This window comes from Oncorhynchus mykiss, chromosome 28, assembly GCF_057628025.1.
Source record: "Oncorhynchus mykiss isolate SJ-2025 chromosome 28, ASM5762802v1, whole genome shotgun sequence".
NCBI classification, from domain to species: domain Eukaryota; kingdom Metazoa; phylum Chordata; class Actinopteri; order Salmoniformes; family Salmonidae; genus Oncorhynchus; species Oncorhynchus mykiss.
This window is the reverse complement of record NC_143049.1, coordinates 4,744,655-4,768,000: the sequence shown is the minus strand read 5'-3', so window position 1 is coordinate 4,768,000 and position 23,346 is coordinate 4,744,655. Positions and strand designations below refer to the sequence as shown.

The following is a 23,346-nucleotide window of genomic DNA, read 5'->3' as shown; positions in this document are numbered from 1 at the left end:
CATATATTCACGTTAATTCTCATATATTCCCATCAATTCCCACGGAAAGTTTCCACCTCTGAATATTCCCCAAAATGTGCAACCCTAGTGTAGAGTCAGCATACATTTGTGTGCATGTTATGTGTGTGTTAGAGTGTCAGTGCCTCTTGCCGTGTGGAAGTATACAGAACAGTCTATGCCTCGGGTGGCTGGAAGCTTTAACTATTTTCCGGGCCTTTCTATCACACCGCCTGATATAGTACTGGGCTATCTGCACCCCCCCTCTGTAGCGCCATGCGATCGAGGGTGGTGCTGTTGCCATTCCAAGTAGTGATGCAGCCAGTCAGGATGCTCTCAGTGGTACAGCTGTAGAACGTTTTTGAGGATCTGAGGGCCCATACCAAATCTTTTCAACCTCCTGAGGGGCCTTCTTCACGAATGTACGCGTGTGAGTGGACCATTTTAAGTCCTTAGTGGTTTAGACCGAGGAACTTGAAGCTCTCGACCTGCTCCACGGCAGCCCCGTTGAAATGGATGGGGGCGTGCTCACCCCATTCCCTTTCGTCCACGATCAGCTCCTTGGTCTGACTGAAGTTGAGGAAGAGGTTGTTGTCCCGGCACCACACTGCCAGGTCACTGACCTCCCTGTAGGCTGTCTCATCGTCGCCGGTGATCAGGCCTATCATGGTGATGATGGCGTTGGAGAGAGAAAGAGATTAAGAGAAAGAGAGGGAGAGAGACTGTCCACTCAAAATTGGACAATCACATTCCCAAGACATTTTTCAAATCCCAAATCACTGGCCTCAGGGCCCTGTCCTGTCCTGGCTTGCTGTGTCTGTTAGAGCAGACAAAATGTGTATCTTAACCCCTGACTCCTGGTATAAGCCCCAGAGCTGCTCTGCATTCCCCCTGGTCTAAATATAACGTCTGTGACATCGGAATGCCATGTTCCCACTGATGTTACATTACACCAGCAGTACAGGTTCTTTGCTGCACCGTAGCTCTCAAACACCTCTCATCTTTTATCTGGAGAATCCCAGCTGAGGTTTGTCATAGACAGGTGGCAGAAAATAGAACAAGGGCAACACCTGCACTGAGGCATCAGCACAGAGTCAGCTACAGTCCATACCACAGTCCAGATACAATCCACACATTCCATACCGCAGTCCATCTACAGTAGTCCATCTACAATCCATCTACAGTAGTCCATACAGCAGTCCATACAGCAGTCCATCCATTCCAAACCAAATTCCATCTACAGTCCATCTACAGTCCATCTACAGTCCATACAGCAGTCAATCTACAGTCCATACCACAGTCCATACCGCAGTCCATACCACAGTCCATACCGCAGTCCAGACGTCCATCTACAGTTCATCCCACAGTCCATACAGCAGTCCATCTACAGTCCATACCACAGTCTGTCAGGACCCGGTTACGAACTCAGGTCTCCGGTGTGAGAAACAGTCACTTAGTAAACTGAGCCACTAATAGTCGGCAGAACCCAGAAGATGAGGCAGACACAGCAGTACTAGAGAAGGTGATTTTATTTTTTTTTTTTAAATATATCCTCCAAAAATAAAATAAAAAACAAACAAGAACAAAACCAGAAAACCTCAAGAAAATCCAACTAGAGAAACACAAGTTCACAGCATTGCTGGGGCTGGGTGCTAGCATACAAACAAAGAGCAAAGAACTGAGGAAAACTAAGGGTTTAAATACAATCAAGGGAAACGAGGCACAGGTGCAAATAATAACTGGGAACAAGGGAAAACAAAAGGGTCAAAAGCACAATGGGGGCATCTAGTGACCAAAACCGGAACAACCCTGGCCAAATCCTGACACAGTCCATCTACAGTCCATACAGCAGTCCATCTACAGTCCATACCACAGTCCATCTACAGTCCATACCACAGACCATCTACAGTCCATACCACAGACCATCTACAGTCCATACCACAGTCCATCTACAGTCCATACAGCAGTCCTTCTACAGTCCATACCACAGTCCATCTACAGTCCATACAGCAGTCCTTCTACAGTCCATACCACAGTTCATCTACAGTCCATACCACAGTCCATCTACAGTCCATACCACAGTCCATCTACAGTCCATACAGCAGTCCTTCTACAGTCCATACCACAGTCCATACCACAGTCCATCTACAGTCCATACAGCAGTCCTTCTACAGTCCATACCACAGTCCATCTACAGCCCATACCGCAATCCATCTACAGTCCATACAGCAGTCCATCTACAGTCCATCTACAGTCCATACCACAGTCCATCTACAGTCCAAACAGCAGACCATCTACAGTCCATACCACAGTCCATCTACAGTCCATCTACAGGCCATACCACAGTCCAGCTACAGTCCATACAGCAGTCCTTCTACAGTCCATACCACAGTCCATCTACAGTCCATACCACAGTCCATCTACAGTCCATACCGCAGTCCATCTACAGTCCATACCACAGTCCATCTACAGTCCATACCGCAGTCCATCTACAGTCCAGACGTTAGTCCATCTACAGTCCATCTACAGTTCATACCACAGTCCAGCTACAGTCCATCTACAGTCCATCTACAGTTCATACCACAGTCCAGCTGCAGTCCATACCACAGTCCAGCTACAGTCTATACCACAGTTCATCTACAGTCCTTCTACAGTCCATCCACAGTCCATCTACAGTGCATCTACAGTTCATACCACAGGCCAGCTACAGTCTACACAGTTCATACCACAGTCAATCTACAGTCCATCTACAGTTCATACCACAGTCCAGCTACAGTCTACACGGTTCATACCATAGTCCATCTACAGTCCATCTACAGTTCATACCACAGTCCAGCTACAGTCCATCTACAGTTCATACCACAGTCCATCTACAGTCCATACCACAGTCCAGCTACAGTTCATAACACAGTCCAGCTACAGTCTACACAGTTCATACCACAGTCCATCTACAGTCTACACAGTTCATACCACAGTCCATCTACAGTCCATCTACAGTCCATCTACAGCCCTTACCACAGTCCAGCTACAGTCCATACCACAGTCCATCTACAGTTCATACCACAGTCCAGCTACAGTCCATCTATAGTTCATTCCACAGTCCAGCTACAGTCTACACAGTTCATACCACAGTCCATCTACAGTCCAAACAGCAGTCCATCTACAGTCCATACCACAGTCCATCTACAGGTCATACCGCAGTCCATCTACAGTCCAAACAGCAGTCCATCTAGAGTCCATACCACAGTCCAAACCACAGTCCATCTACAGTCCATACCACAGTCCATCTACAGTCCAAACAGCAGTCCATCTACAGTCCATACCACAGTCCATCTACAGTCCATACCACAGTCCATCTACAGGTCATACCGCAGTCCATCTACAGTCCATACAGCAATCCATCTACAGTCCATACCACAGTCCATACCGCAATCCATCTACAGTCCATACAGCAGGCCATACCACAGTTCATACCACAGTCCAGCTACAGTCCATACCACAGTCCAGCTACAGTCTACACAGTTAATACAACAGTCCATCTACAGTCCATACCGCAGTCCATCTACAGTCCATACCACAGTCCATCTACAGTCCATACCACAGTACATCTACAGTCCATACCACAGTCCATCTACAGTCCATCTACAGTCCATACCACAGTCCAGCTACAGTCCATACCACAGTCCAGCTACAGTCTACACAGTTAATACCACAGTCCATCTACAGTCCATCTACAGTCCATACCACAGTCCATCTACAGTCCATCTACATGTCATACCACAGTCCAGCTACAGTCCATACCACAGTCCATCTACAGTCCATTTACAGGTCATACCACAGTCCATACCACAGTCCATACCACAGTCCATCTACAGTCCATGCAGCAGTCCTTCTACAGTCCATACCACAGTTAATCTACAGTCCATACCACAGTCCATCTACAGCCCATACCGCAGTCCATCTACAGTCCATACAGCAGTCCATCTACAGTCCATCTACAGTCCATACCACAGTCCATCTACAGTCCAAACAGCAGACCATCTACAGTCCATACCACAGTCCATCTACAGTCCATCTACAGGCCATACCACAGTCCAGCTACAGTCCATACAGCAGTCCTTCTACAGTCCATACCACAGTCCATCTACAGTCCATACCACAGTCCATCTACAGTCCATACCGCAGTCCATCTACAGTCCATACCACAGTCCATCTACAGTCCATACCGCAGTCCATCTACAGTCCATACCACAGTCCAGCTACAGTTCATACCACAGTCCAGCTACAGTCTACACAGTTCATACCACAGTCCATCTACATTCTACACAGTTCATACCACAGTCCATCTACAGTCCATCTACAGTCCATCTACAGCCCTTACCACAGTCCAGCTACAGTCCATACCGCAGTCCATCTACAGTTCATACCACAGTCCAGCTACAGTCCATCAATAGTTCATTCCACAGTCCAGCTACAGTCTACACAGTTCATACCACAGTCCAAACCACAGTCCATCTACAGTCCATACCACCCCATACCGCAGTCCATCTACAGTCCATACAGCAATCCATCTACAGTCCATACCACAGTCCATACCGCAGTCCATCTACAGTCCAAACAGCAGTCCATACCACAGTCCATACCACAGTCCATCTACAGTCCATACCACAGTCCATCTACAGTCCATCTACAGTCCATCTACAGTCCATACCACAGTCCATCTACAGTCCATCTACAGTCCAAACAGCAGTCCATCTACAGTCCATACCACAGTACAAACCACAGTCCATCTACAGTCCATACCACAGTCCATCTACAGTCCAAACAGCAGTCCATCTACAGTCCATACCACAGTCCATCTACAGGTCATACCGCAGTCCATCTACAGTCCATACAGCAATCTATCTACAGTCCATACCACAGTCCATACCACAGTCCATCTACAGTCCATACAGCAGGCCATACCACAGTCCATACCACAGTCCATCTACAGTCCATACCACAGTCCAGCTACAGTCAACATAGTTAATACAACAGTCCATCTACAGTCCATACCACAGTACATCTACAGTCCATACCACAGTCCATCTACAGTCCATCTACAGTCCATACCACAGTCCATACCACAGCCCATACCACAGTCCATCTAAAGTCCATACCACAGTCCATCTACAGACCATACCGCAGTCCATCGACAGTCCATACAGCAGTCCATCTACAGTCCATACGTTAGTCCATCTACAGTCCATACCACAGTCCATCTACAGTCCATACGTTAGTCCATCTACAGTCCATACCACAGTCCATCTACAGTTCATACCACAGTCCAGCTACCATTCATACCACAGTTCAGCTTGAGAGTACACAGTTCATACCACAGTCCATCTAGAGTCCATCTACAGTTCATGCCACAGTCTACACAGTTCATACCACAGTCCATCTACAGTCCATACCACAGTCCATCTACAGTCCAAACAGCAGTCCATCTACAGTCCATACCACAGTCCATCTACAGGTCATACCGCAGTCCATCTACAGTCCATACAGCAATCTATCTACAGTCCATACCACAGTCCATACCACAGTCCATCTACAGTCCATACAGCAGGCCATACCACAGTCCATACCACAGTCCATCTACAGTCCATACCACAGTCCAGCTACAGTCAACATAGTTAATACAACAGTCCATCTACAGTCCATACCACAGTACATCTACAGTCCATACCACAGTCCATCTACAGTCCATCTACAGTCCATACCACAGTCCATACCACAGCCCATACCACAGTCCATCTAAAGACCATACCACAGTCCATCTACAGACCATACCGCAGTCCATCGACAGTCCATACAGCAGTCCATCTACAGTCCATACGTTAGTCCATCTACAGTCCATACCACAGTCCATCTACAGTCCATACGTTAGTCCATCTACAGTCCATACCACAGTCCATCTACAGTTCATACCACAGTCCAGCTACCATTCATACCACAGTTCAGCTTGAGAGTACACAGTTCATACCACAGTCCATCTAGAGTCCATCTACAGTTCATGCCACAGTCTACACAGTTCATACCACAGTCCATCTACAGTCCATCTACAGTTCATACCACAGTCCAGCTACAGTCCATTTACAGTTGATACCACAGTCCAGCTTCAGTCTACACAGTTCATACTACAGTCCATCTACATTCCATCTACAGTCCAGCTACAGTCCATACCACAGTCCAGCTACAGTCCATACCACAGTCCAGCTACAGTCCATACCGCAGTCCATCTACAGTCCATACAGCAGTCCTTCTACAGTCCATACCACAGTCCATACCACTGTCCATCTATTGTCCATACAGCAGTCCTTCTACAGTCCATACCACAGTCCATACCACTGTCCATCTACAGTCCATACAGCCGTCCAAACAGCAGACCATCTACAGTCCATACCACAGTCCATCTACAGTCCATCTACAGGCCATACCACAGTCCAGCTACAGTCCATACCGCAGTCCATCTACAGTCCATACAGCAGTCCTTCTACAGTCCATACCACAGTCCATCTATCAAATCAAATCAAATCAAATCAAATGTTATTTGTCACATACACATGGTTAGCAGATGTTAATGCGAGTGTAGCGAAATGCTTGTGCTTCTAGTTCCGACAATGCAGTAATAACAAGTAATCTAACTAACAATTCCAAAACTACTGTCTTGTACACAGTGTAAGGGGATAAAGAATATGTACATAAGGATATATGAATGAGTGATGGTAAAGAGAAGCATAGGCAAGATACAGTAGATGGTATCGAGTACAGTATGTACAAATGAGATGAGTATGTAAACAAAGTGTTATAGTTTAAAGTGGCTAGTGATACATGTATTACATAAGGATACAGTCGATGATATAGAGTACAGTATATACGTATGCATATGAGATGAATAATGCAGGGTAAGTAACATTATATAAGGTAGCATTGTTTAAAGTGGCTAGTGATATATTTACATCATTTCCCATCAATTCCCATTATTAAAGTGGCTGGAGTTGAGTCAGTGTCAGTGTGTTGGCAGCAGCCACTCAGTGTTAGTGGTGGCTGTTTAACAGTCTGATGGCCTTGAGATAGAAGCTGTTTTTCAGTCTCTCGGTCCCAGCTTTGATACACCTGTACTGACCTCGCCTTCTGGATGATAGCGGGGTGAACAGGCAGTGGCTCGGGTGGTTGATGTCCTTGATGATCTTTATGGCCTTCCTGTGACATCGGGTGGTGTAGGTGTCCTGGAGGGCAGGTAGTTTGCCCCCGGTGATGCGTTGTGCAGACCTCACTACCCTCTGGAGAGCCTTACGGTTGAGGGCGGTGCAGTTGCCATACCAGGCGGTGATACAGCCCGCCAGGATGCTCTCGATTGTGCATCTGTAGAAGTTTGTGAGTGCTTTTGGTGACAAGCCGAATTTCTTCAGCCTCCTGAGGTTGAAGAGGCGCTGCTGCGCCTTCTTCACGATGCTGTCTGTGTGAGTGGACCAATTCAGTTTGTCTGTGATGTGTATGCCGAGGAACTTAAAACTTGCTACCCTCTCCACTACTGTTCCATCGATGTGGATAGGGGGGGTGTTCAGTCCATACCACAGTCCATCTACAGTCCATACCGCAGTCCATCTACAGTCCAGACGTTAGTCCATCTACAGTCCATCTACAGTTCATACCACAGTCCAGCTACAGTCCATCTACAGTAATCTACAGTCCATCTACAGTTCATACCACAGTCCAGCTACAGTCCATACCACAGTCCAGCTACAGTTTATACCACAGTCCATCTACAGTCCTTCTACAGTCCATCAACAGTCCATCTACAGTGCATCTACAGTTCATACCACAGGCCAGCTACAGTCCATCTACAGTTCATACCACAGTCCAGCTACAGTCTACACGGTTCATACCATAGTCCATCTACAGTCCATCTACAGTTCATACCACAGTCCAGCTACAGTCCATCTATGGTTAATACCACAGTCCATCTACAGTCCAAACCACTGTCCAGCTACAGTTCATACCACAGTCCAGCTACAGTCTACACAGTTCATACCACAGTCCATCTACAGTCTACACAGTTCATACCACAGTCCATCTACAGTCCATCTACATTCCATCTACAGCCCTTACCACAGTCCTGCTACAGTTCATACCACAGTCCAGCTACAGTCCATCTATAGTTCATTCCACAGTCCAGCTACAGTCTACACAGTTCATACCACAGTCCATCTTCAGTCCATCCACAGTCCATACCACAGTCCGTCTACAGTCCAAACAGCAGTCCATCTACAGTCCATACCACAGTCCAAACCACAGTCCATCTACAGTCCATACCACAGTCCATCTACAGTCCAAACAGCAGTCCATCTACAGTCCATACCACAGTCCATCTACAGTCCATACCACAGTCCATCTACAGGCCATACCGCAGTCCATCTACAGTCCATACAGCAATCCATCTACAGTCCATACCACAGTCCATACCGCAGTCCATCTACAGTCCATACAGCAGTCCATACCACAGTCCATACCACAGTCCATCTACAGTCCATACCACAGTCCATCTACAGTCCATCTACAGTCCATACCACAGTCCATCTACAGTCCATCTACAGTCCAAACAGCAGTCCATCTACAGTCCATACCACAGGCCAAACCACAGTCCATCAACAGTCCATACCACAGTCCATCTACAGTCCAAACAGCAGTCCATCTACAGTCCATACCACAGTCCATCTACAGGCCATACCGCAGTCCATCTACAGTCCATACAGCAATCCATCTACAGTCCATCTACAGTCCATACCACAGTCCATCTACAGTCCATCTACAGTCCAAACAGCAGTCCATCTACAGTCCATACCACAGTCCAAACCACAGTCCATCTACTGTCCATACCACAGTCCATCTACAGTCCAAACAGCAGTCCATCTACAGTCCATACCACAGTCCATCTACAGGCCATACCGCAGTCCATCTACAGTCCATACAGCAATCCATCTACAGTCCATACCACAGTCCATACCGCAGTCCATCTACAGTCCATACAGCAGTCCATACCACAGTTCATACCACAGTCCAGCTACAGTCCATACCACAGTCCATCTACAGTCCATACCACAGTCCATCTACAGTCCATACCACAGTCCATCTACAGTCCATACCACAGTACATCTACAGTCCATACCACAGTCCATCTACTGTCCAACTACAGTCCAGCTACAGTCCATACCACAGTCCAGCTACAGTCTACACAGTTAATACCACAGTCCATCTACAGTTCATCTACAGTCCATACCACAGTTCATCGACAGTCAATCTACAGTTCTTACCACAGTCCAGCTACAGTCCATACCACAGTCCAACTACAGTCTACACAGTTCATACCACAGTCCATCTACAGTCCATCTACAGTCCATACCACAGTCCAGCTACAGTCCATCTACAGTCCATCTACAGTTCATACCACAGTCTAGCTACAGTCCATTTACAGTTCATACCACAGTCCATCTACAGTTCATACCACAGTCCAGCTACAGTCTACACAGTTCATACCACAGTCCATCTGCCGTTCATACCACAGTCCAGCTACAGTCCATCTACATTTCATACCACAGTCCATCTACAGTCCATCTGCAGTCCATCTACAGTCCATACCACAGTCCAGCTACAGTCCATACCACAGTCCAGCTACAGTCTCCACAGTTCATACCACAATCCATCTACAGTCCATCTACAGTTCATACCACAGTCCAGCTTCAGTCTACACAGTTCATACCACAGTCCATCTACAGTCCATACAGCAGTCTATCTACAGTCCATACCGCAGTCCATCTACAGTCCATACCACAGTCCATCTACAGTTCGTACCACAGTCCATCTAAGGTTCATACCACAGTCCAGCCACAGTCCATTTACATTTCATACCACAGTCCAGCTACAGACCATACCACAGTCCATCTACAGTTCATACCACAGTCCATCTACAGTTCATACCACAGTCCAGCTACAGTCCATACAGCAGTCCATCTACAGTCCATAACACAGTCCATCTACAGTCCATACCACAGTCCAGCTACAGTCCATTTACAGTTCATACCACAGTCCATCTACAGTTCATACCACAGTCCATCTACAGTTCATACCACAGTCCAGCTACAGTCTACACAGTTCGTACCACAGTCCATCTACAGTCCATCCACAGTCCATACCACACTCCAGCTACAGTCTACACAGTTCATACCACAGTCCATCTACAGTCGATCTACCGTTCATACCACAGTCCAGCTACAGTCCATCTACATTTCATACCACAGTCCATCTACAGTCCATCTGCAGTCTATGTACAGTCCATACCACAGTCCAGCTACAGTCCATACCACAGTCCAGCTACAGTCTACACAGTTCATACCACAGTCCATCTACAGTCCATACCAAAGTCCAGCTACAGTCTACACAGTTCATACCACAGTCCATCTACAGTTCATCTACAGTTCATACCACAGTCCAGCTACAGTCCATCTACAGTTCATACCCCAGTCCAGCTTCAGTCTACACAGTTCATACCACAGTCCAGCTACAGACCATCTACAGTTCATACCACAGTCCAGCTACAGTCCATACCACAGTCCAGCTACAGTCTACATAGTTCATATCATAGTCCATCTATAGTCCATACCACAGTCCAGCTACAGTCCATACCACAGTCCAGCTACAGTCCATCTACAGTCCATCTACAGTTAATCTACAGTTCATACCACAGTCCAGCTACAGTCCATCTACAGTCCATCTACAGTCTATCTACACTCCATACCACAGTCCAGCTACAGTCTACACAGTTCATACCACAGTCAATCTACAGTGCATCTACAGTTCATACCACAGACCATCTACAGTCCATCTACAGACCATACCACAGTCCAGCTACAGTCCATACCACAGTCCATCTACAGTTCATACCACCGTCCAGCTACAGTTCATACCACAGTCCAGCTACAGTCTACACAGTTCATACCACAGTGCAGCTACAGTTCATACCACAGTCCAGCTACAGTCCATCTGCAGTTCATACCACAGTCCAGCTACAGTCTACACAGTTCATACCACAGTCCAGCTACATTCCATCTACAGTTCATACTACAGTCCAGCTTCAGTCTACACAATTCATACCACAGTCCATCTACAGTCCATACAGCAGTCCATCTACAGTCCATACCGCAGTCCATCTACAGTCCATACCACAGTCCATTTACAGTCCATCTACAGTCCATACCACAGTCCATCTATAGTCCAAACAGCAGTCCATCTACATTCCATACCACAGTTCATCTACAGTCCATACCGCAGTCAATCTACAGTCCATACAGCAGTCCATCTACAGTCCATACCGCAGTCAATCTACAGTCCATACAGCAGTCCATCTCAGTCCATCTACAGTCCATACCGCTGTCCATCTATAGTCCATCCCGCAGTCCATCTACAGTCCATCTACAGTCCATACCGCTGTCCATCTACAGTCCATCCCGCAGTCCATCTACAGTCCATCTTCAGTCCATACCGCTGTCCATCTACAGTCCATACGTTAGTCCATCTACAGTCCATCTACAGTCCATACAGCAGTCCATCTCTAGTCCATCTACAGACCATACCACAGTCCATCTACAGTCCATACCGCAGTCCATCTACAGTCCATCTACAGTCCATACAGCAGTCCATCTACAGTCCATTCTGCAGTCCATCTACAGCCCATACAGCAGTCCATCTACAATCCATACAGCAGTCCATCTACAGTCCATACCACAGTCTATCTACAGTCCATCTTCAGTCCATACAGCAGTCCATCTACAGTCCATACCACAGTCCATCTACAGTCCATACAGCAGTCCATCTACAGTCCATACCGCAGTCCATCTACAGTCCATACGTTAGTCCATCTACAGTCCATACAGCAGTCCATCTACAGTCTATCTACAGTCCATACAGCAGTCAATCTACAGTCCATCTACAGTCCATACGTTAGTCCATCTACATTCCATACCGCAGTCCATCTACAGTCCATACGTTAGTCCATCTACAGTCCATACAGCAGTCCATCTACAGTCCATCTACAGTCCATACAGCAGTCCATCTACAGTCCATACCGCAGTCCATCTACAGTCCATACGTTAGTCCATCTACAGTCCATACAGCAGTCCATCTACAGTCTATCTACAGTCCATACAGCAGTCCATCTACAGTCCATCTACAGTCCATACGTTAGTCCATCTACAGTCCATACCGCAGTCCATCTACAGTCCATACGTTAGTCCATCTACAGTCCATACAGCAGTCCATCTACAGTCCATACAGCAGTCCATCTACAGTCCATACCGCAGTCCATCTACAGTCCATACGTTAGTCCATCTACAGTCCATACCGCAGTCCATCTACAGTCCATACAGCAGTCCATCTACAGTCCATTCAACAGTCCATCTACAGTCTATCTACAGTCCATACAGCAGTCCATCTACAGTCCATACCGCAGTCCATCTACAGTCCATACGTTAGTCCATCTACAGTCCATACCGCAGTCCATCTACAGTCCACACAGCAGTCCATCTACAGTCCATTCAACAGTCCATCTACAGTCTATCTACAGTCCATCTACAGTCTATCTACAGTCCATACCGCAGTCCATCTACAGTCCTTCTACAGTCCATCAACAGTCCATCTACAGTGCATCTACAGTTCATACCACAGGCCAGCTACAGTCTACACAGTTCATACCACAGTCAATCTACAGTCCATCTACAGTTCATACCACAGTCCAGCTACAGTCTACACGGTTCATACCATAGTCCATCTACAGTCCATCTACAGTTCATACCACAGTCCAGCTACAGTCCATCTATGGTTAATACCACAGTCCATCTACAGTCCAAACCACTGTCCAGCTACAGTTCATACCACAGTCCAGCTACAGTCTACACAGTTCATACCACAGTCCATCTACAGTCTACACAGTTCATACCACAGTCCATCTACAGTCCATCTACATTCCATCTACAGCCCTTACCACAGTCCTGCTACAGTTCATACCACAGTCCAGCTACAGTCCATCTATAGTTCATTCCACAGTCCAGCTACAGTCTACACAGTTCATACCACAGTCCATCTTCAGTCCATCCACAGTCCATACCACAGTCCGTCTACAGTCCAAACAGCAGTCCATCTACAGTCCATACCACAGTCCAAACCACAGTCCATCTACAGTCCATACCACAGTCCATCTACAGTCCAAACAGCAGTCCATCTACAGTCCATACCACAGTCCATCTACAGTCCATACCACAGTCCATCTACAGGCCATACCGCAGTCCATCTACAGTCCATACAGCAATCCATCTACAGTCCATACCACAGTCCATACCGCAGTCCATCTACAGTCCATACAGCAGTCCATACCACAGGCCATACCACAGTCCATCTACAGTCCATACCACAGTCCATCTACAGTCCATCTACAGTCCATACCACAGTCCATCTACAGTCCATCTACAGTCCAAACAGCAGTCCATCTACAGTCCATACCACAGGCCAAACCACAGTCCATCAACAGTCCATACCACAGTCCATCTACAGTCCAAACAGCAGTCCATCTACAGTCCATACCACAGTCCATCTACAGGCCATACCGCAGTCCATCTACAGTCCATACAGCAATCCATCTACAGTCCATCTACAGTCCATACCACAGTCCATCTACAGTCCATCTACAGTCCAAACAGCAGTCCATCTACAGTCCATACCACAGTCCAAACCACAGTCCATCTACTGTCCATACCACAGTCCATCTACAGTCCAAACAGCAGTCCATCTACAGTCCATACCACAGTCCATCTACAGGCCATACCGCAGTCCATCTACAGTCCATACAGCAATCCATCTACAGTCCATACCACAGTCCATACCGCAGTCCATCTACAGTCCATACAGCAGTCCATACCACAGTTCATACCACAGTCCAGCTACAGTCCATACCACAGTCCATCTACAGTCCATACCACAGTCCATCTACAGTCCATACCACAGTCCATCTACAGTCCATACCACAGTACATCTACAGTCCATACCACAGTCCATCTACTGTCCAACTACAGTCCAGCTACAGTCCATACCACAGTCCAGCTACAGTCTACACAGTTAATACCACAGTCCATCTACAGTCCATCTACAGTCCATACCACAGTTCATCGACAGTCAATCTACAGTTCTTACCACAGTCCAGCTACAGTCCATACCACAGTCCAACTACAGTCTACACAGTTCATACCACAGTCCATCTACAGTCCATCTACAGTCCATACCACAGTCCAGCTACAGTCCATCTACAGTCCATCTACAGTTCATACCACAGTCCAGCTACAGTCCATTTACAGTTCATACCACAGTCCATCTACAGTTCATACCACAGTCCAGCTACAGTCTACACAGTTCATACCACAGTCCATCTGCCGTTCATACCACAGTCCAGCTACAGTCCATCTACATTTCATACCACAGTCCATCTACAGTCCATCTGCAGTCCATCTACAGTCCATACCACAGTCCAGCTACAGTCCATACCACAGTCCAGCTACAGTCTCCACAGTTCATACCACAATCCATCTACAGTCCATCTACAGTTCATACCACAGTCCAGCTTCAGTCTACACAGTTCATACCACAGTCCATCTACAGTCCATACAGCAGTCTATCTACAGTCCATACCGCAGTCCATCTACAGTCCATACCACAGTCCATCTACAGTTCGTACCACAGTCCATCTAAGGTTCATACCACAGTCCAGCCACAGTCCATTTACATTTCATACCACAGTCCAGCTACAGACCATACCACAGTCCATCTACAGTTCATACCACAGTCCATCTACAGTTCATACCACAGTCCAGCTACAGTCCATACAGCAGTCCATCTACAGTCCATAACACAGTCCATCTACAGTCCATACCACAGTCCAGCTACAGTCCATTTACAGTTCATACCACAGTCCATCTACAGTTCATACCACAGTCCATCTACAGTTCATACCACAGTCCAGCTACAGTCTACACAGTTCGTACCACAGTCCATCTACAGTCCATCCACAGTCCATACCACACTCCAGCTACAGTCTACACAGTTCATACCACAGTCCATCTACAGTCGATCTACCGTTCATACCACAGTCCAGCTACAGTCCATCTACATTTCATACCACAGTCCATCTACAGTCCATCTGCAGTCTATGTACAGTCCATACCACAGTCCAGCTACAGTCCATACCACAGTCCAGCTACAGTCTACACAGTTCATACCACAGTCCATCTACAGTCCATACCAAAGTCCAGCTACAGTCTACACAGTTCATACCACACTCCATCTACAGTTCATCTACAGTTCATACCACAGTCCAGCTACAGTCCATCTACAGTTCATACCCCAGTCCAGCTTCAGTCTACACAGTTCATACCACAGTCCAGCTACAGACCATCTACAGTTCATACCACAGTCCAGCTACAGTCCATACCACAGTCCAGCTACAGTCTACATAGTTCATATCATAGTCCATCTATAGTCCATACCACAGTCCAGCTACAGTCCATACCACAGTCCAGCTACAGTCCATCTACAGTCCATCTACAGTTAATCTACAGTTCATACCACAGTCCAGCTACAGTCCATCTACAGTCCATCTACAGTCTATCTACACTCCATACCACAGTCCAGCTACAGTCTACACAGTTCATACCACAGTCAATCTACAGTGCATCTACAGTTCATACCACAGACCATCTACAGTCCATCTACAGACCATACCACAGTCCAGCTACAGTCCATACCACAGTCCATCTACAGTTCATACCACCGTCCAGCTACAGTTCATACCACAGTCCAGCTACAGTCTACACAGTTCATACCACAGTGCAGCTACAGTTCATACCACAGTCCAGCTACAGTCCATCTGCAGTTCATACCACAGTCCAGCTACAGTCTACACAGTTCATACCACAGTCCAGCTACATTCCATCTACAGTTCATACTACAGTCCAGCTTCAGTCTACACAATTCATACCACAGTCCATCTACAGTCCATACAGCAGTCCATCTACAGTCCATACCGCAGTCCATCTACAGTCCATACCACAGTCCATTTACAGTCCATCTACAGTCCATACCACAGTCCATCTATAGTCCAAACAGCAGTCCATCTACATTCCATACCACAGTTCATCTACAGTCCATACCGCAGTCAATCTACAGTCCATACAGCAGTCCATCTACAGTCCATCTACAGTCCATACCGCAGTCAATCTACAGTCCATACAGCAGTCCATCTCAGTCCATCTACAGTCCATACCGCTGTCCATCTATAGTCCATCCCGCAGTCCATCTACAGTCCATCTACAGTCCATACCGCTGTCCATCTACAGTCCATCCCGCAGTCCATCTACAGTCCATCTTCAGTCCATACCGCTGTCCATCTACAGTCCATACGTTAGTCCATCTACAGTCCATCTACAGTCCATACAGCAGTCCATCTCTAGTCCATCTACAGACCATACCACAGTCCATCTACAGTCCATACCGCAGTCCATCTACAGTCCATCTACAGTCCATACAGCAGTCCATCTACAGTCCATTCCGCAGTCCATCTACAGCCCATACAGCAGTCCATCTACAATCCATACAGCAGTCCATCTACAGTCCATACCACAGTCTATCTACAGTCCATCTTCAGTCCATACAGCAGTCCATCTACAGTCCATACCACAGTCCATCTACAGTCCATACAGCAGTCCATCTACAGTCCATACCGCAGTCCATCTACAGTCCATACGTTAGTCCATCTACAGTCCATACAGCAGTCCATCTACAGTCTATCTACAGTCCATACAGCAGTCAATCTACAGTCCATCTACAGTCCATACGTTAGTCCATCTACATTCCATACCGCAGTCCATCTACAGTCCATACGTTAGTCCATCTACAGTCCATACAGCAGTCCATCTACAGTCCATCTACAGTCCATACAGCAGTCCATCTACAGTCCATACCGCAGTCCATCTACAGTCCATACGTTAGTCCATCTACAGTCCATACAGCAGTCCATCTACAGTCTATCTACAGTCCATACAGCAGTCCATCTACAGTCCATCTACAGTCCATACGTTAGTCCATCTACAGTCCATACCGCAGTCCATCTACAGTCCATACGTTAGTCCATCTACAGTCCATACAGCAGTCCATCTACAGTCCATACAGCAGTCCATCTACAGTCCATACCGCAGTCCATCTACAGTCCATACGTTAGTCCATCTACAGTCCATACCGCAGTCCATCTACAGTCCATACAGCAGTCCATCTACAGTCCATTCAACAGTCCATCTACAGTCTATCTACAGTCCATACAGCAGTCCATCTACAGTCCATACCGCAGTCCATCTACAGTCCATACGTTAGTCCATCTACAGTCCATACCGCAGTCCATCTACAGTCCACACAGCAGTCCATCTACAGTCCATTCAACAGTCCATCTACAGTCTATCTACAGTCCATCTACAGTCTATCTACAGTCCATACCGCAGTCCATCTACAGTCCATACGTTAGTCCATCTACAGTCCATCTACAGTCCATACGTTAGTCCTTCTACAGTCCATACCGCAGTCCATCTACAGTCTATACAGCAGTCCATCTACAGTCCATACAGCAGTCCATCTACAGTCCATCTACAGTCCATACAGCAGTCCATCGACAGTCCATACCTCAGTCCATCTACAGTCCATACGTTAGTCCATCTACAGTCCATACCACAGTCCATCTACAGTCCATACGTTAGTCCATCTACAGTCCATACCACAGTCCATCTACAGTCCATACCGCAGTCCATCTACAGTCCATACGTTAGTCCATCTACAGTCCATACCACAGTCCATCTACAGTCGATACCGCAGTCCATCTACAGTTCATACGTTGGTCCATCTACAGTCCATACCACAGTCCATCTACATTCCATACCGCAGTCCATCTACAGTCCATACTTTAGTCCATCTACAGTCCATACCACAGTCCATCTACAGTCTATCTACAGTCCATACAGCAGTCCATCTACAGTCCATCTACAGTCCATACGTTAGTCCATCTACAGTCCATACCGCAGTCCATCTACAGTCCATACGTTAGTCCATCTACAGTCCATACAGCAGTCCATCTACAGTCCATACAGCAGTCCATCTACAGTCCATACCGCAGTCCATCTACAGTCCATACGTTAGTCCATCTACAGTCCATACCGCAGTCCATCTACAGTCCATACAGCAGTCCATCTACAGTCCATTCAACAGTCCATCTACAGTCTATCTACAGTCCATACAGCAGTCCATCTACAGTCCATACCGCAGTCCATCTACAGTCCATACGTTAGTCCATCTACAGTCCATACCGCAGTCCATCTACAGTCCACACAGCAGTCCATCTACAGTCCATTCAACAGTCCATCTACAGTCTATCTACAGTCCATCTACAGTCTATCTACAGTCCATACCGCAGTCCATCTACATTCCATCTACAGTCCATACGTTAGTCCTTCTACAGTCCATACCGCAGTCCATCTACAGTCTATACAGCAGTCCATCTACAGTCCATACAGCAGTCCATCTACAGTCCATCTACAGTCCATACAGCAGTCCATCGACAGTCCATACCGCAGTCCATCTACAGTCCATACGTTAGTCCATCTACAGTCCATACCACAGTCCATCTACAGTCCATACCGCAGTCCATCTACAGTCCATACGTTAGTCCATCTACAGTCCATACCACAGTCCATCTACAGTCGATACCGCAGTCCATCTACAGTTCATACGTTGGTCCATCTACAGTCCATACCACAGTCCATCTACATTCCATACCGCAGTCCATCTACAGTCCATACTTTAGTCCATCTACAGTCCATACCACAGTCCATCTACAGTCGATACCGCAGTCCATCTACAGTTCATACGTTGGTCCATCTACAGTCCATACCACAGTCCATCTACATTCCATACCGCAGTCCATCTACAGTCCATACTTTAGTCCATCTACAGTCCATACCACAGTCCATCTACAGTCCATACGTTAGTCCATCTACAGTCCATACCACAGTCCATCTACAGTCCATACCGCAGTCCATCTACAGTTCATACGTTAGTCCATCTACAGTCCATACCACAGTCCATCTACAGTCGATACCGCAGTCCATCTACAGTTCATACGTTGGTCCATCTACAGTCCATACCACAGTCCATCTACATTCCATACCGCAGTCCATCTACAGTCCATACTTTAGTCCATCTACAGTCCATACCACAGTCCATCTACAGTCGATACCGCAGTCCATCTACAGTTCATACGTTGGTCCATCTACAGTCCATACCACAGTCCATCTACATTCCATACCGCAGTCCATCTACAGTCCATACTTTAGTCCATCTACAGTCCATACCACAGTCCATCTACAGTCCATACGTTAGTCCATCTACAGTCCATACCACAGTCCATCTACAGTCCATACCGCAGTCCATCTACAGTTCATACGTTGGTCCATCTACAGTCCATACCACAGTCCATCTACATTCCATACCGCAGTCCATCTACAGTCCATACTTTAGTCCATCTACAGTCCATACAATTTGTGTTTCTGCCCATAATTTAATTTAAAGTACTATAAAGTTCATTCTTTATATCATTGATCTTGGCTTCATATAACCGTTTCTTCTTCTTTTTGTTGAGTTTAGTCACATAATTTCTTATTTTGCAGTAAGTCAGCCAGTGAGATGTGCAGCCAGACTTATTAGCCACTCCACTCAGTCCATACGTTAGTCCATCTACAGTCCATACAGCAGTCCATCTACAGTCCATACAGCAGTCCATCTACAGTCCATACCGCAGTCCATCTATAGTCCATACGTTAGTCCATCTACAGTCCATACAGCAGTCCATCTACAGTCTATCAACAGTCCATACAGCAGTCCATCTACAGTCCATCTACAGTCCATACGTTAGTCCATCTACAGTCCATACCGCAGTCCATCTACAGTCCATACGTTAGTCCATCTACAGTCCATACAGCAGTCCATCTACAGTCCATACAGCAGTCCATCTACAGTCCATACCGCAGTCCATCTACAGTCCATACGTTAGTCCATCTACAGTCCATACCGCAGTCCATCTACAGTCCATACAGCAGTCCATCTACAGTCCATTCAACAGTCCATCTACAGTCTATCTACAGTCCATACAGCAGTCCATCTACAGTCCATACCGCAGTCCATCTACAGTCCATACGTTAGTCCATCTACAGTCCATACCGCAGTCCATCTACAGTCCACACAGCAGTCCATCTACAGTCCATTCAACAGTCCATCTACAGTCTATCTACAGTCCATCTACAGTCTATCTACAGTCCATACCGCAGTCCATCTACAGTCCATACGTTAGTCCATCTACAGTCCATCTACAGTCCATACGTTAGTCCTTCTACAGTCCATACCGCAGTCCATCTACAGTCTATACAGCAGTCCATCTACAGTCCATACAGCAGTCCATCTACAGTCCATCTACAGTCCATACAGCAGTCCATCGACAGTCCATACCGCAGTCCATCTACAGTCCATACGTTAGTCCATCTACAGTCCATACCACAGTCCATCTACAGTCCATACGTTAGTCCATCTACAGTCCATACCACAGTCCATCTACAGTCCATACCGCAGTCCATCTACAGTCCATACGTTAGTCCATCTACAGTCCATACCACAGTCCATCTACAGTCGATACCGCAGTCCATCTACAGTTCATACGTTGGTCCATCTACAGTCCATACCACAGTCCATCTACATTCCCTACCGCAGTCCATCTACAGTCCATACTTTAGTCCATCTACAGTCCATACCACAGTCCATCTACAGTCCATACGTTAGTCCATCTACAGTCCATACCACAGTCCATCTACAGTCCATACCGCAGTACATCTACAGTTCATACGTTGGTCCATCTACAGTCCATACCACAGTCCATCTACATTCCATACCGCAGTCCATCTACAGTCCATACTTTAGTCCATCTACAGTCCATACAATTTGTGTTTCTGCCCATAATTTAATTTAAAGTACTATAAAGTTCATTCTTTATATCATTGATCTTGGCTTCATATAACCGTTTCTTCTTCTTTTTGTTGAGTTTAGTCACATCATTTCTTATTTTGCAGTAAGTCAGCCAGTGAGATGTGCAGCCAGACTTATTAGCCACTCCTTTTGCTCTGCAGGGTGGCAGGTAGCCTAGTGGTTAGAGCACTGGACTAGTAACCAAACAGTTGCAAGATCAAATCCCAGAGCTGACAAGGTAAAAATCTGTCATTCTGCCCCTGAACAAGGCAGTTAACCCACTGTTCCTAGGCCAACATTGAAAATAAACATTTGTTTTTAACTGACTTGTCTAGTTAAATAAAGGTGTAAAAAATTACATCAGATCAACAAATATTTTTATCATCATCCACATAAGAGTCAAAAAAATTTAGGCCCAGCTGTTGGAACTTCGGCTTTCCTGGATATAGCCACTGTGATTATGGTTCTGTATCGGTCACTGTGTATAGCTGATGTGAGACTGCAATGCTCCTCCTGTGTTTTACAGTGCTAATTGTGTCTGTACTTCTTTGAGTTTCTATGACTTCATTGACTTGTTTTAAAATGTCTATTTGATATTCGTTATCTTTGGAGATGAATCGTTTTGATGTAGGCTAGGAGGAGGATAATACAATGTCATGTCTCCTGTCATACATCATTCTTGTACAATAAGCAATCATTCCATGTTCCATCCCACCTCTATTCCAGAACATCGAGTTGAAGGTAGAAGTGGAGAGCTTGAAGCAGGAGGTGCAGGAGAAACAAGACCTTCATGAGAAGGCTCTGTAAGTACAGCACGACACATCCAGACTGACTGTTGACCGACTGTAGTCATCTAATCTGAATATCTCACACTTCTTACACTGGCTTCAAATTTAAATGTGAGGTAGACTGACCGCCAACCAACAGATTGTAACCATGCACTGTGAATGGCCTTAATTGCCTAGCAATGACATCACCAATGCTACATACTGTATCCACCCAGATAATACTGTCCTTTTATCCTTCCTGAAATGCCCTTCGAGAATTTTCTCAATGTTTTCCAAAGACCGACAGGACTAAATGTGACATGCTTCGCTCGTATTCAGAAATACAATTTACCCAAGTGATTATGGACGGGTTTAAACACCCTGGTGAGTGTTAGTCTTTGATGGGCCTTAACAAGGCTGTTTCTCACTAAAATGGTGTTATAGCTGGCTAACAAGCCTATAGCAGCCTAAAACTGTAGGCATAGACCAGTGATCTGTAGGGAGTCCTCACAGGGTACAATCTTTTAGAGATAACACCACAGATCATGTTTCCACAGCTGGTGGGGGGAAAGAGGACAGGACACACACACACACAGGAGCGTACACACACACACACATGCACTCCTGGTGTCCAACCCAATGGGATCGCACACTCGCCAGCTACAAAAGGGCAATGCTGATATCTTGGCGTGCAGACGGGATATGAAAGGCAATACCTGGCACGTCAACCCTAACCCCTCACCCCCTGCTGTTGCCGCTAGGCTTTGAATTTCATACCCCCCCTGAAGCGGAATTAATTTGATGGACATATTCTGTGTATTCATCAGATTGCTATGAGATTAAAGGTCCACTCTGCTGGCTCGTGCCTCCAGCCTAGAGTCCAAAGCTTGAGATCAGAGGGGGCATGTGTTGGAGATGGGGGGGGGGGGTCTCAGTAGTAAATATGTTGCTGACGGAGGGGACCCTTTAGCATGCTAGCTCCTAATCACTGCCAGCTCCACAGCTGGTGTGATGGGTACATTGTGTTCCCCCTGTCTTTCTGCTCACGTGGCTGCTAATCAGCATTACATTACTGTATTAATGTGGAGATCAGAATAGCTGAGTCATTATTACCCCACATGGAGTCATCAAGAGCTGGACAGAACACTTGTTCTGAGTTTGTTGTTTTTGAGTTCAGTTCAGTCTGGGTAATCCAGTGACGGTCTGGACTGTATGTCAAGCATAGTGTATGCAAGGGCCTTTGTGTAAGGGCATTTCTACAATGTAAAAGCGCTTGTGTGTGTGTGTGTGTGTGTGTGTGTGTGTGTGTGTGTGTGTGTGTGTGTGTGTGTGTGTGTGTGTGTGTGTGTGTGTGTGTGTGTGTGTGCGTGTGTGCGTGCGTGTGTGTGTGTGC

At 46.5% G+C, this 23,346-nt stretch overlaps 1 protein-coding gene across 4 annotated transcripts in view; it reads left to right on the top strand.

Moving 5' to 3' along the window:
* The window catches only part of LOC110509196 (myomegalin), a 148,961-nt gene that overhangs the window by 81,364 nt on the left and 44,251 nt on the right, over positions 1–23,346 (top strand). For all 4 annotated transcript variants that reach the window (XM_090225948.1, XM_090225947.1, XM_090225946.1 and 1 more), the window contains one exon: positions 21,913–21,989. In XM_090225948.1, coding sequence (XP_090082074.1) covers positions 21,913–21,989 — 77 coding nt within the window. The remainder of the gene's footprint in view (positions 1–21,912; positions 21,990–23,346) is intronic.